The sequence below is a fragment of the Pogona vitticeps genome, chromosome 2 (genome assembly GCF_051106095.1).
Source record: "Pogona vitticeps strain Pit_001003342236 chromosome 2, PviZW2.1, whole genome shotgun sequence".
Lineage (NCBI taxonomy): Eukaryota > Metazoa > Chordata > Lepidosauria > Squamata > Agamidae > Pogona > Pogona vitticeps.
The window spans coordinates 287,740,562-287,755,469 of record NC_135784.1 but is presented as its reverse complement, the minus strand read 5'-3'; the positions used below and the strand labels follow the sequence as shown (position 1 = coordinate 287,755,469).

The following is a 14,908-nucleotide window of genomic DNA, read 5'->3' as shown; positions in this document are numbered from 1 at the left end:
CTGTATAGTGTAACCCTAAAGCTTTGGTTGCATTCTTAAAATGTTACGCACAGTAATGCATTTAATGTCACATCTAGTTACTGCTTGGGTCATTAAATTAATTGAATTAAAAACTTTCCCCATATCTAATGATTAGTTCCAATATTGTACCTAAACCTGCTGAGAAACTAGACACATAAGAAGCTACCTAATATTAATACTGAGGGCAGAACTCCAGTGCTGGAATAAACTAGCAGCCTTTTGGATTTGGGCTAAAGTCATGTGGACTTCTGAATATTTTGCAGGGTTTGGTTCCTATGTTTATGTTCTTTGGTGGCCGTTTCTTGCTAGTTGTTTTAAGGTTGAAAGATCTCCTGTAAGCAAGGCTGCTCTACCAAAGAAATATAAGAAGGAAGTGTCCTTTTCCAGGATGGGCTACAATTAGAGCTTAGGAAGTTCCTTTTTCTGGACTACAACTCCCAGAACCCCCAGTCAGTCTAGTCACACTGGCTTGAGGATACTGGCAGTTGTAGTACAAAAAGGTAATTTTTCCAATAGTTCAGTGATAATATTTCTGAATGTTGAAACAATAATAGTTTAAGGATTTTAAAATTCTGGTTTAAATTCTTTTAATTTTGTTCTGTTGCCCCCCACAACCCGTTTGGTCTTGTTTTTGGAATGGCAAGACATGCATGTAAATAAAGAAACAAAATTAATAACAACATTTTGGTCCATGTGTGTTTCAATGTAAAAAAAAAAATTGCTATTTTACAGCTACAAAAGACCAGCTGGCAGCCTCTTTTGAAATGGAAATGTCTCAGGCTGGGTTCAGTGCCCATTACTCCCAGGTAAGCTGACCAGGTTCAAATAGAAATCCTTTTTCCAAAGGGAACACTTGCGTATAATTCTAATTGCTAGCATGCTTACTGTTCTGTTTTATTTTGTAAGCCGCCCTGAGTAGACATGGTCTAGAGGGGCGGGGTAAAAATCAAATAAATAAATAAATAGTATAATTCACGTTGTCATTATCTCTGGACAGAAATATTAGTGCAATGTGACCTAGAAACAAACAGCATTCTTGGTTTTCTGTTGTCCTTGTAATGCATTCCTATACATGTCTACTGAGAAGTAGGTCTTGTTAAATAACTGTGCATGAAATTATAGTGTCATGTTACATCACTGATTGTATCTCACTCCTATCTAACTTCTTAATAACTGTATGCCTTTGAGTCAATTCGGACTTATGGCAACCCTTTCCAGGGTTTTCGAGGTAGAGAGTACTCAGAAGTAACTCCTGGGGGCATCCTGGGACTGTACAACTAGCCCAAGGCCACATAGGTTGGATCTTCTCTGAGATAATTTAACACTAGAGAATTGAACTCTCGACCTCTGTTCATCCTCGATCCACACATGGGTGGAGACTCTGGGATAGTTGCCTACAATTCCCATAACTCCTAGCCAGCACGGGCACTGGTAACATTTCCCAACTTTTGACATGGCCATGCACACAGACTCCCATCTTTGATCACAGAGCCATACAAAGTCTTGTTACAACTAACACTTATACATTCAAACATGGGCAAGGGCCAGAAAAGAGATGACTTGTCTCACTCTTTAACTGTCAGCATGAACATCTGTAGTGAGAAAGTTTGTGTCCTTACAAAGGCATCCACACACCATCTGGAACTCTGCACCTACTAGGTGGCAAATCACATGACTGTGTTCACACATACCACTATGGCCACAAATGCTTCCTCTCACATTGTTTGCACTGCATGCATGGACATCACGGGGCAAGCCATGGTAGTATGCATGATGTTGGTAGGTTGTTGGTGTGACCTTGCTCACACATAGATTCAGTGTGTGAATTGTTGTTATGTGCCATCAACTCAGTTCTAGCTTATGGTGATGCTAACAGAGGCTTTGAGGTATGTGAGACATTCAAGGAGTTTAGTGTTGCCACACACACACACCCAAGTGAAGGTCCATAGCCAAGAAGGGATAGGAACTCCAATCTCCTGAGTCCTAGCCTGACACTAGATGTGCCATATCACTTGGGCTTTCTAGCAGATCTACTGAATAAGGAATATGAAATTATTGAAAGTGTGATATCAGACCCTAGATGCATTTTCAATTCATTCTCTGTCTTTTTATGGTTATTACTGCACTTAATCTTTAATAGTTGTGGATACAAATGAGTCAACAAAAATGACTACTGTATAGTTTCTTAGGAACATTCTCAAGCTAAATCATGAGAAGACCCTACCTTTTAACTTGTCCTTGTTTAACCAGTATTTATTTATTTATTTATTTATTTATTTATTTATTTATTTATTTATTTATTTATTTATTTATTTATTTATTTATTTATTTATTTATTTATTTATATCCCACCTATCTGGTCAGACGACCATTCTAGGTGGCTTGGTCCAGTATGGACCCAAAATGCAATAATACAGTAATCAAGTAACACAATGTGTAGTTTGTTTAAAAGTTATTGATTTCTCCTGATTTACAAGGACTGGATCATGCTTGGAGCAGTTGGAGCCTATGACTGGAATGGAACAGTGGTAATGCTAAAGGACAGCGCTTTTTTAATCCCAAGGAATGACACATTTTATGATGCATCTTCAGAAAGAAATGAACCTCTTGCAGCTTACTTAGGTGAGCAAAATATTTTCAGTTTATTCTTTTATTTCTCTTAGAGACCTACTGAACATCCTAATCTTCCATTATTGTCACTGGACCTTTCAAAGTGTTTTGTTTTGTTTTGTTGGGGAAGCTTTCAAAGTTAGGAGTTACATGATGAACCCATCATGTTCTTAATAATAAACCAGAGTTCTTCAAGGTGATAAAGTTTTAAATGTCAGTCCTTAGGCCTCAGTTCTCAGTAATTTTTCCTCTAGTTCTTCTAAAACGTCATTTAATACAAAATGCCATTCTTGACTTAAAGGGACAATTTAGACCATGAAGTTAGCAGAGATTTATGCCGTGAATCGTTTGTTGACAGTTATACCCTGTTTCCCCCAAAATAATACCTAACCTTAAAATAAGCCCTAGCATGATTTTTCAGGATGTTTGTAATATAAGCCCTACTCCCAAAATAAGCCCCAGCTAAGTGAAACCCTGCCCTCCACCGTTGTGCAGCATTGTGCAGCAACCAGAAGAAGATGACATGACTGTAAAATAAAAACATCCCCTGAAAATAAGCCCTAATGCATTTTTGGAGCAAAAATTAATATAAGACCCTGTCTTATTTTCAGTGAAGCATGGTAGTGTATCTACAGTATACTACACCGTTATAGCACTTTAATTGCCATGGCTGCATCCTACAGAATCCTGGAAGTTGTACTCTATTGAGTGACTGAGAATTCTCTGCTAGAGACTCTTGTGCAGTATCTGATGTACAGCATAGAGGTCCAAGTGTTTTGCTACACTGCAGAGCCCAAGTTTCTGTAGGAGGGAAGTATAATAAGTAAAGTGATAGCAACATGTTCTCGCTACTGTATGTATGCAGGTATATTTATAGGGTGTGATCAAATTGCAAAAAGGTGCACATCTGATTGCACTGGAAAGGGCTGCTTTAACAGGAGCAATCTCTCTTAAAATTACCTTTTGGTCCATTGGGGAATTTGGTTGAGCCCAGCTCCCAAAAGTAGTAGCGCTACTGCTGGACGAAAAGGGTCCAGCTTGGGCATAGCTCAGGGTTGGGCTGTAGCGCAGTTCCCCACATGTCATGTGACTGCTGGGAAATAGGTTGCACTGGACCACACCACAAGCAGTAAAAAATGCAAGCTATATGGCCATGTGAACATGTCTTTAGTTATTAAGTATTGCATGCCCTCTGAAGCTCCAGATGGTGTCTTCTGTCCGTTCAATGGTTCAGTAAAGCCTTGAACTTAGGACATCACAACCCAACTCTCTGAGCACTATATTATATAGGCCACATAACAGATGTATTCATGAGTTTTGTTACTAAAGACACAAAGTTGTTTCTATCAAATATTGTGAGAACAAATGCCATATCTTTGATTCTTTAGGTTACACAGTAAATTCAGCCACTGTACCAGGAGATGTGCTATACATTGCTGGACAACCTAGGTATAATCACACAGGTCAAGTTATCATATATAGAATGAGAGGGGCAGATATAGAAATACTTCAGCGATTAACTGGAGAACAGGTAAGTGTATATCTTATATTGCTGAGAAAATATTTCTGGGATCTCATATATGTGAAGAATAATTAATATCAGAAAAATATTATTGAATTGTTGCTGCATTTTTCTGGCTCTGATTGCTCCATCAAAATTTAACTTGTGACTTAGGCCACTGAACATCAGAGGAGCGTAGTATATGATATTACTGTTTCTGTTTTAAATAACATTAGATGCATTTATGCTTTACATCCATAGCACTTCAAATGTGCAACAAAAATGAAGATTTTCTTGACAAGAACTCAGACTGCTTTAACTCTTTAACTGAGCCTGGTGCAGTTATTAGATCCCCATAGAATTACCTAAGGGATGCACAAGACTAGTAAGAGCTACATGAACTGTAGGGTTCAAAATGTCTTCTTGGTATTTGTGTACAACCTTGCAGTGGAGGTCTTGAGTAGAAGCAAAGGATATAGCTAGAAAGCCTAAATATATGGCTAGCACAAAATAAATTCAGCAATAGATTAACAAGCATGTAATGGGCTGCTATTTTGTAAATTATAGATCGGATCCTATTTTGGGAGTGTCATTACAACGATTGACATTGACAAAGATATGTATACTGATATTCTACTGGTGGGAGCACCTATGTACATGGGGACCGAAAAAGAAGAACAAGGCAAGGTGTACGTTTATTCTTTAAACAAGGTAATGACTGTGAAAGACTAAGAAAAGCAGTGTTGTTGTTTTAATCATTTGGGGTAGTTTGTGTTATTTGTGTTACATTGTTATTGGAATGGTAGAGTTTATTTATTTATTTTATTTATATCCCGCCTATCTAGTCACTTAAGACCACTCTAGGCGGCTTACAACAAGCATAATACAATATAATTAAAACAATTTTAAATAAGGGGAGAAACTTTAGATGAGATGGAACAGACACTAGGAGAGAGGAAAAAGAGGGAAGATCAGGAGTTGGCTGAGGGGAAGGCCTGCCAAAACATCAGTGTTTTTAATTGTTTTTTAAAAATACCCAGCGAGGAAGCTGCGCGAATGAGAGTTATTTGCTCACTACTGCTTAATATGTGCAATAAGTCCTTCTTCTCTTTTTGAGAGCACTACAAAATGCCTCACTCACTCACAGTGAATGGAGAATAATTTTGCAGATTTTTGTCCTCTCATATGAGGATGAGACTCAGAAGGATTTGTGTCATGTTTGAAAGCTACAGCAGATGACACGCCGAGGTTTATGAGGAAGGGCTTTTGTACTCTTGAAGGGCACTGGAGAACAAGGGAACAGTGATGATAATGCCTGCTAAGTGTCCCATGCTCGCTATAGCCCACTTGTGTTGTCAATGGGCTGTGAAATATTCAAGGGATTTCTCCCAAAAAAGTAAAATCTCCAGGTTGTTTTCTTGGAGAACCTCTGCTCTAATCCAGAGCAGGTAAAAATCAATTGATGGGCTTGTTGTCCTTTGCAGAAAATATTTGAATATCAGATGACACTTGAGCCAGTAAAGCAGACATGCTGTTCACAACTGAAGCACCATGACTGCACAAATCACAACAAGAATGAGCCATGTGGAGCTCGCTTTGGGACATCCATTGCTCCAGTAAAGGATCTCAACCTGGATGGCTTTAATGATATTGTCATAGGGGCTCCTCTAGAAGATGATCACCGGGGAGCTGTGTACATCTATCATGGCAGTGGAAGCACTATAAAGAAAGATTATGCTCAGGTATGTCAACAAAAATGAATGACTCCCTCAAAATGTGAATTCTTGATGGTCATGGCACACTTTGCAATCTGGATGTATTGGATTTTTCAACAAAGTGCACAGAATTAGTTATAAGGTTGCAATGTTTTTCAAAAGATATAATCTACACGCTACTAAGTGCCAGAGTTTGATGACTGTCAGCCTTAGAAAATGTCAGTCCAGGACTGGCATTGGTACTGTGGACTGGAGGTAAAAGTAAAGGTTCCCCTTGACATTTAGTCCAGTTGTGTCTAGTCTATGGCATGGTGCTCATCCCCATCTCCAAGCTGTAGAGCCAGAGTTTGTCCGTAGACAATTTCCATGGTCACATGGCCAGCACGACTAGACATGGAATGCCGTTACCTTCCCACCGTGGTGGTACCTATTTATCTACTCGCATTTTTACATGCTTTTGAACTACTAGGTTTGCACGAGTGTGAACTGTAGAGTTCACCACATTTAACTAAGAATATTTTAAATTATTTTCTACAAGATGTATGTATTCAGAATGTCAAATTTTGATATATGAGGAAATATCTTTATTATAATTCTTATCATTAGTATCTGTGTGGCCCAAGAGAGTCTCTGGTATCATAGCCTTTTATTCAACATGATGCTAGTGAACTGAAACTCCCAGTAACACAATCGTACTGGATACACAATTGGGGCAGAGGTTGTATAATCTCATGCACAGCAAAGGTAATACGCGTATTGATACCATCCTTCAGTTAACTATAAAGATGTACAACCGCTAGCAGAATAGACATTTCAATAGTGGACTGACATTATTAGATAAAGGCCACTGGTTTCCCAACCAATTAATTATATATTTTAGACCTGACATCATTTAGTAACCCCAAGAATGCTAAGCCAAAATTAATCAGATGACAATAGCATGTAATACTGTCATCTTACTGTCTTCTTTGTTCTAGAACATTTTATTTGTTTTGTATTTCTTTTTACAAGTTCAGCCAATCTCTGGGTTAAATAGTTGTTCAAAACAACAATAGCCACAACAGATTCCTATGCACATTTACTCAGATGTAAATCTCAATGATTTCAGTGGAGTTTATTCCCAGGTAAACATACAGAGTACCACAACTTTTTTATTATTATTATTAATTTCAAAAAATATTAATCTAACATATAATTAAAATGAAAAAACAGAAATACAAAAAGAAAAAAACTACCAAACTAAACATCTCCCCTCCCCCTTTGGAGCAGAGATTCCATTGTCATCTGGACCTCAAGTATCTTCAAGAGGATTCCGGTGAGCACTAAGTTTCGCCCTAAGCTCCTGTCTTTTTTCTGGACCCAATTATGTATCACCTTCCAGCTTTGCTTTACAAAGTCTCTTGGTTGATCCCGTAGTCGTAGTGCCTCTCGAAGGATATCTAATTCTGCAACACAGTATCACAACTTTAAAACTGGTGCAGTGAGATTATGGTTTGTCCTTTCTCAGCGCATTGCATCAGGTGGAGATGGCGAAAAGATGAAATTTTTTGGCCAGTCTATACATGGTGAAATGGATTTGAATGGAGATGGACTGACAGATGTCACCATTGGAGGTCTTGGAGGAGCAGCCCTCTTCTGGTATGTGAATTAAACTTTTGCATTCTAATAGCAAATTCATTCTCGGAGTTTAGATCCTTACGTACTGAAAATGGCAACACAAGGGAAAGATAGTTTTAGAATCCTCCAGCCGTGACTAGTAAGGGGATTCCGGGAGCTGTAGTTCAAACTCCAGATGGCACTACACACGCACACACACACACACACACACACACAAATAAATAAATAATAGTATCAAGGTATCAATAGGTTTGAAGGGAACTCAAGGGCCTGTATCTTGTTGAGCTTCCACTGAACAGAAAGACCTGCCAATATAGTAGCACAGGATTGTAACACTTTGGCAGTCTTTCCCATTATGAAAGCACTGAATTCCTGATGAAAACCCACCTTAATACTTCTGGCACAATCCCATAATACTTCTGGCACAATCCCATTTTACTATGTTGGTGGTACTTTCTGCTTAAAAGAATCTCAGTAAGATACTGGCCATAGTCTTTGGACCTACACACCACACAGACATACACTCTCTCTGCTTTTAACAGAGAAAGAGACATCCTAATATTAAGGAGAACTGAGCATGACTGCAAATCCTAGACTGATGACGGATTGTTAGAAGAGGCTGAGAAAATGACCGGATAGGGGAAAGAGCGGCATAAGCTGCAAGTAGGGTGCATTGTGATCAAGAACCATGCCTCTTTTTATGTTGGTCTTGCTTATTGGGAAATATAAAACTGACTTTTAGAATATTCCCACAGAACAGGTGTTGGAAAAGTGTGGTTCTTGGGCTGCATGTCACTCCTTGCTGCATTTGTGTGCACTTCCAAAGGTTCACAGAGAAGAAGTGTGTCTTTTTTCTTTCATGGAGGTCTCTAGGTGTAGCATTTGCCATATAAGGGACCTTGGGAGGGACTTCGGGCCTCACTAATTAAAACTAAAATGCTCATGGGGCACTTCCTCTTCCTTCCTTCCTTCCTTCCTTCCTTCCTTCCTTCCTTCCTTCCTTCCTTCCTTCCTTCCTTCCTTCCTTCCTTCCTTCCTTCCTTCCTTCCTTCCTTCCTTTAAAAAAGAGGCAATTTCTTACCATTTCTAGGGACAAAAATTCAGCCCCCAAGTGCACCAAACATGCCCACCTGTGTCATAGAATATCAGCATGAGTTAGGAATGGATTTTTCAAGATACTGTACTTAGATACCTGCTGATGAATGCCATCATTGGCCATTGTCAAATGAACATGCTGGCTTTTTTTTTTAGACCACTGTTGAATTCCATTATGACATCTACTTCCCATTGGTTAGTTTTGAAGTATTTTTAAATTAACAATGCTTTTGCATTTTTAAAGTATGTTGATTTTGGATTTTGTCCATACATGCTTTGCCACCTCACTGCCTCGCTAATCCGGATGGATCTTTTTCATGACCTGTGTCCTCTAGGTCTCGAGATGTTGCAGAAGTAAATGTATCCATGAAATTCACACCCAGCAAAATTAATATCCAGAAAATAAGCAGTGGCATGCAAGAACAAAGGGTGTCCATCAATGCCACAATTTGTTTTGAAGTCAGATTAAAATCAACAGAGGTTACAATTAATGAAACAAGTAAGTAAGTAAGCAGCATCCAACTTAATAAACGTTACTATGTATAGTGCATTGAGTGGATAGGTAAACAACCAAAATGCCAGCAGTTCCTTGGGAATCTATGAGAGGACTTGAAGATATAGACTAGAGACTTTGACATATCATAATTTGTTTTGCAAGAAGAATAAAAAGTCAGTGATTTCTAAACATTTTAGAAACAAATCCTAAATATAAGACCAGTGGGTGCGGCTTCCGTCACAATCATGCTATATTTCCCATCAAAATGAAGCAGTAACTTACAGAACCCGTCCATCATACCAAATGTAGTAAATATTAGAGGTGTACAGAATTTTTTTTTTTGGACTACAGCTCCCATGATCCCTGAGGCAGTCTGTGGCTGTGCTGGAAGTTTTAGTCCAGAAACCACAAATCTGCACACATCTAGTAAACAATAATAGAAAGTCTGAATCTACTGTGGTGGCACCCTAGCCTCAGTACAATGGAACTTTCTTTCCCTCCTGTCGTGGCTTCTACCACTGTCCGTACATGGGCTCCAAGGGGCTTCCCATCCATCCACAGCAGGTTTTGAGGGTTCACAAGTAGGGGTGGGTGGGGAATTGAATGGATAAAAGAGTTGGCTCTTCTTCATCCCACTGACAGAAACAGTTTGGCCACTTCTGTTCCCTGTTGCATTTAGACCCAAATGTTCTGAAGAAGCAGAAATAGAGGAAATACTAGTGACTCCTTGGAGTGAAACTGAGGGACATCACACTTATTTCCACCATGCCTGTAAACCATGATGCCTGCTTATGCAGGACTGTTCTTTAGAATATATGCAGTGACCTTACCCAGAACAAAGCACAGAAGTGGCATGCAATGAGATGAACATTCATCATAAAGACTTGTGCAAACGTTTTACTAGTGCAACCAATTATTTCTGTTTTCTTCTTAGGTATCCAGTACTGGCTTACACTTGATGCAGCAAGAAAGTTGTCCCGAAGTCTTTTCACAGAAACAACTGAACGGAAGATGCAAAAAAATATCACAGTCAAAGGTTTAGAATGTATTAAGCATAACTTCTACATGTTGGCAAGTAAATCATATAAAGTGGCTTTTTATTCTTGATCACTTTCACTGTAAAAAAAAAAGTCTATTTAATTCAAGAATAATGTCCAAACAGCTAGTTGTTTTGTTTTTTAACAGAACAGCCTGCTATGGAGAATTTATACTAACTTCAATGTGGGCAGTACCCTCCTAGCTCACAGTGCTCCCGTTTTATTGCAATTTCTTACAATAAAACTGCTGTTCCATTCTCTTCTGTATCATAGCCTGATAACCTGATGGCTCTTGCTGATTTCTGCTTGGGACATACAGTAGTTTGTGTAGCAGAGGCAACTAAAATGTAGAGGCTTCATCCTTAGTCTTTAGATACTGGCCTGCATACTTCTACAGAGCCACATAGGAAGTTTCCGCTAAGTCAAGACCATTGGTCTGTCTAGCGCAGTGTTATTAACTTGGACTGGCCATCAGTCTGCAGAGTTTTGTAATTTTTTTCTAGCCCTACCTGAAGTTCTCTGATATTCTGTGATACCCCACCCAAGGAATAAACAAACCTGACCCAACTTAGCTACTAAAATCAGACAAGATTTAGGGTGGTATGATGGTGCTGTTGGGTAGTTATGATAAGGCTATCTAATAGTCCACTAGGATCAAAAAGACAGCTGCTTTGCACATGCAGGGAAGGTTTTCAATCACTTACTTCCTGACAGATTCATATTTCTAGCTGGTACAAATCCTGGAGGGACAGATCTTGAAGCTGAGGCTCTAATACTTTGTCCATCTCATGAGAAGAGAAGACTCCTTGGAAAAGACCCTGATGTTGGGAAAGTGTGAAGGCAAGAGGACAAGGGGACGACAGAGGACGAGATGGATAGACAGTGTCATCGAAGCTACCAGAATGAATTTGACCCAACTCCAGGAGGCAGTGGAAGACAGGAGGGCCTGGCGTGCTCTGGTCGATGGGGTCACAAAGAGTCGGACACGACTTAACGACTAAACAACAACAACAAAATATTGCCCTTAAGCTGTGAATAAGCAGAGTTTAATCTTTCTTATGTTTTCTGGTTTATTATATTTTATGTAAGTTATTCAAAGCATAAGCCACCAGCAAACCACAATTTTAAAAGGATGTATTTCAATTATTGTGGTCAATAGAAGAAAATAAAAAGTTGCAATGGCTGATGTTCTGGTTTGTTTCTAGGACAAACCTGATTTCCGTGATTCAATCAAGGTTCTGTTGGAGTTTAATTTTTCTGATCCAGAGAGTGGACCTATTCTTGATAGTGCACTCCCCAACTCAGTGCATGAATATGTAAGTCCCTACATTGTGAAATAGTATGTCTTTATTAAACTGTTCCATATGTGGGTTGAAACTCAAGACCTCTGCAGTAGATGCACAGCATTCACCACCATGCAGTTGTTAATTCACTGGCACCAAGACAGAGAGGGAAAAGAACCTCTTTAACCCAAATTTGTTTCCAGAGAAGTTCTGGGACTCTGTACCAATGGTGAATGGAACATAATTGACAGCTTATTTTAAGGTCAAGTTCTTACTGTTGATAATGAACAGTAAGGAGAACAATTTAGAGTAGAAAAAACCTATATGACTACTAGAAAACTATCAAACAATGGTATAATGGAGGAACAATGAGGCCATCTGAGGAAGGCCAGTGAAACAATTTAGATTTTCAAATAGACCTGATTTGGACCTACAGCATGAGGTTTGTCACCACTCCAGTACACGAGGCTAGCATGTCAAGTTAGACCAGGGGTCTCCAAACTTTGCACAGTGAGGGCCACACCGGATATTTCCAAAGTTTTTGTGGGCCAAATGAACAGGAATGTGTGTGTGTGCATGCATGTATGCGCAGGCGCATGGACACATGCACGAAAACACACATGCACACACTAAATATGTTTTCATTGGTTCTATTCATTCCGGAATTATGTTTAGAAGAAAGAATGCAGGGGTTACAGTTATTGGACTCTCTAGAACCTCGTGGAAAAGCATTTCATTCCTTTTCCAATGTTATTTTTATTATTTTTATTTATTTAATTTATATCCCGCCTATCTAGTCGTGGTGGACTACTCTAGGCGGCCGGACTACTCTTTTTTGGGCTTTCCCACATAACCACCACATACGGTAGAAAGAGAAGAAGGTTAAAGTTCTAAATTAAATTTTAAACTTTTAATTTTGAATTATCTGTAGATACAGTGGTGCCTCGTATAACGAGCGCCCCGTTTAACGAAGAAATCGCATAGCGATGGCTTTTTTGCGATCGCAAAAGCGATCGCACTACGATCTTGCCTATGGGGAAAAATCGCTTTGCGATTTTTCCCCATAGGCACCATTTTCCCCCAGCTGAGCGGCGGGAGCTTTGAAGCCCCGCCGCTCAGCTGGGGGAAAATGTCGGCAGTGGGCTGTGGCCTCGGAAGGACCCCGAAGCCACCGTCCCCTGCCGACAATTCCCTTCCGAGCTCTCAAAGGGACCCCCTCCGATATTGGAGAAAGCTCTTTGAGAGCTCGGAAGGCTCTCAACGGCGGCGGGGGAAGGGTACGGGGGTGTCGAAGGCTTCCAGGCCTTTGCCTGGAAGCCTTCTGGACACCCCCCCACGCTGTCCCCACCGCCGGCAGCCTCCCCGTGCCGCCTCCCCTGGCCATTCTCGGACTTCTGGAAGTCCAAGAACAGCTGGGGAAAGCAGCGCGGGGAGGCTTCAAGCATTGGGGACAGGGTGGGGGGGGATCGGGAAGGCTTGGAGCCTACCCACGCCGCTTACCCAGGCCGTTCTCGGACTTCCAGAAGTCCGAAAATGGCCTGGGTAAGCGGCGCGGGTAGGCTTCAAGCCTTCCCGATCCCCCCCCCACCCTGTCCCCGATGCCGGTAGCCTCCCCGCGCCACCTACCCAGGCCGTTCTCAGACACCTAGGTGTCCGAGAACGGCCGGGGTAGGCAGCGCAAGGAGGCTTTAAGCAGCGGGGACAGGGGGGGATCGGGAAAGCTTGAAGCCTACCCACGTCGCTTATCCAGGCCGTTCTCGGACTTCCAGAAGTCTGAAAACGGCCTGGGTAAGCGGTGCGGGTAGGCTTCAAGCTTTCCCTATCCCCCCCCACCCTGTCCCTGATGCCGGTAGCCTCCCCGCGCCCCCTACCCCAGCCGTTCTTGGACGCCTGGAAGTCCGAGCACGGCTGGGGAAAGCGACACGGGGAGGCTTCAAGCAGCGGCTGCAGGGTGGGGGGGTGTCCGCACCCAACCTCCCCCCACGGCTTGGATCCAAGCCCTGGGGGAAGGCTGGTAGGGTGGTGGGATTGGGATGCCTGAAAGGCATCCTGGGCTTGGATCCCACCCGCCGCCGGTTACCCTTGGGTAACCGGCGGTGGGTGGGATCCAAGCCTGGATGCCTGAAAGGCATTCCAATCCCACCACCCTCCCCCCGCGGCTTGGATCCGAGCCGCGGCGGCTACCCCAGCCATGGCCGGACTCTAGGGAATCCAGCCATGGCTGAGGTAGCCGCCGTGGGTCAGATCCAAGCCGCGGGGGGAGGGAGAAAACCGGATAGTCTGTTCCAATTGGAACGGATTAACCAGTTTTCAATGCATTCCTATGGGAAATGGTGCTTCACATAACGATGTTTTCACATAACGTTTTTTTTTTTCGGAACCAATTAACATCGTTATGCGAGGCACCACTGTATTCACTTATTTTATCAGGGTATTATCCTGTAACTGTGCTAGTTGTGTTCCTATGGTTTTATGCTGCAGTAAAGTCATTCAATTCACAGGCTGAAGTGAATGGGCTGAACAAAACGGCAAGGTGGGCCGGATGTGGCCCACAGGCCATAGTTTGGAGACCCCTGAGTTAGACTATTGGTCCTTCCAATTCAATATCATTTATACCAATATACAATCATTCTGCCATAGTTCAGCCCCACCTAGAGATACTAAGGATTGAACCTGGGACCTTCTGCAAAACAGACATAAACTCAGCTGGTGTCAAAACCAAGACAGGCTATACAATGAGCAGAGCACTGCAAAATCTAGCATCCACAGACAATCCAGAATTTCATTCTGCTATGCTCCATCATAGTTTGCGCACAACAGGATTGACAGGTGATGTGTAAGACGAGAATAAAATTAAAGGACAAATGCAAGCTAAATGTTTTTTTCTATAACATTGCTGAAAGACAATTGGACTCTACAATTCTGGAGGTAGGACTGAAGAATTTCAAGCCAGATGCCATTATTTCTTGGGTTTTCTAGGTTTACAACTGAAATCCTGTTCGTATAAGTTATGCCACATAAGGTTGATGATATCATCTGCTGCCACAATTTTTGAGGCATAAAATATTTCTGATTTCTCTCCTGAAGGTGTCAAGGCTCCCACTGAATCCCTTTCATTGTCATGAAGTTATTGGGTGCCAGGGGATAGATGGGAGTCTCTAACTACCAAAAACTGCTTGCTGCCATTAAAGTAACCTTACCAGAAGTGATTTTTGGTAATTAAAGATGTATACTTTGTGCCGTTGCTTCTTGACAATGAAAGAGATTTCACAAGAGCCTAGAGATCTTCAGAGGAGAAACCAGCAACATTTTATTTCTGAAACATCACTGTCATTAACATCATCAGCGTTAAGCAGTAAAACTTACACAAACAGGATTTTCTGCCAACAAGTTGAGAATTATGTACCACATGGATTATTCTTTAAAAGTTTCCAGTATAAGACTGCAAATCCATACTGAGATATATTAATTGAACAAGATGAAAGGCAGTTAGCACATAGCAACTTACAAGACAATGGCCAAATAAAAAGGGG

At 41.3% G+C, this 14,908-nt stretch overlaps 1 protein-coding gene across 1 annotated transcript in view; it reads left to right on the top strand.

Annotated features, from left to right (window-relative positions):
* The window catches only part of ITGA1 (integrin subunit alpha 1), an 85,137-nt gene that overhangs the window by 48,917 nt on the left and 21,312 nt on the right, over positions 1-14,908 (top strand). The window contains exons 10-18 of the mRNA XM_020783599.3: positions 754-827; positions 2,499-2,643; positions 4,020-4,162; positions 4,700-4,843; positions 5,617-5,874; positions 7,355-7,485; positions 8,895-9,058; positions 9,990-10,126; positions 11,298-11,408. Coding sequence (XP_020639258.3) covers positions 754-827; positions 2,499-2,643; positions 4,020-4,162; positions 4,700-4,843; positions 5,617-5,874; positions 7,355-7,485; positions 8,895-9,058; positions 9,990-10,126; positions 11,298-11,408 — 1,307 coding nt within the window. The remainder of the gene's footprint in view (positions 1-753; positions 828-2,498; positions 2,644-4,019; positions 4,163-4,699; positions 4,844-5,616; positions 5,875-7,354; positions 7,486-8,894; positions 9,059-9,989; positions 10,127-11,297; positions 11,409-14,908) is intronic.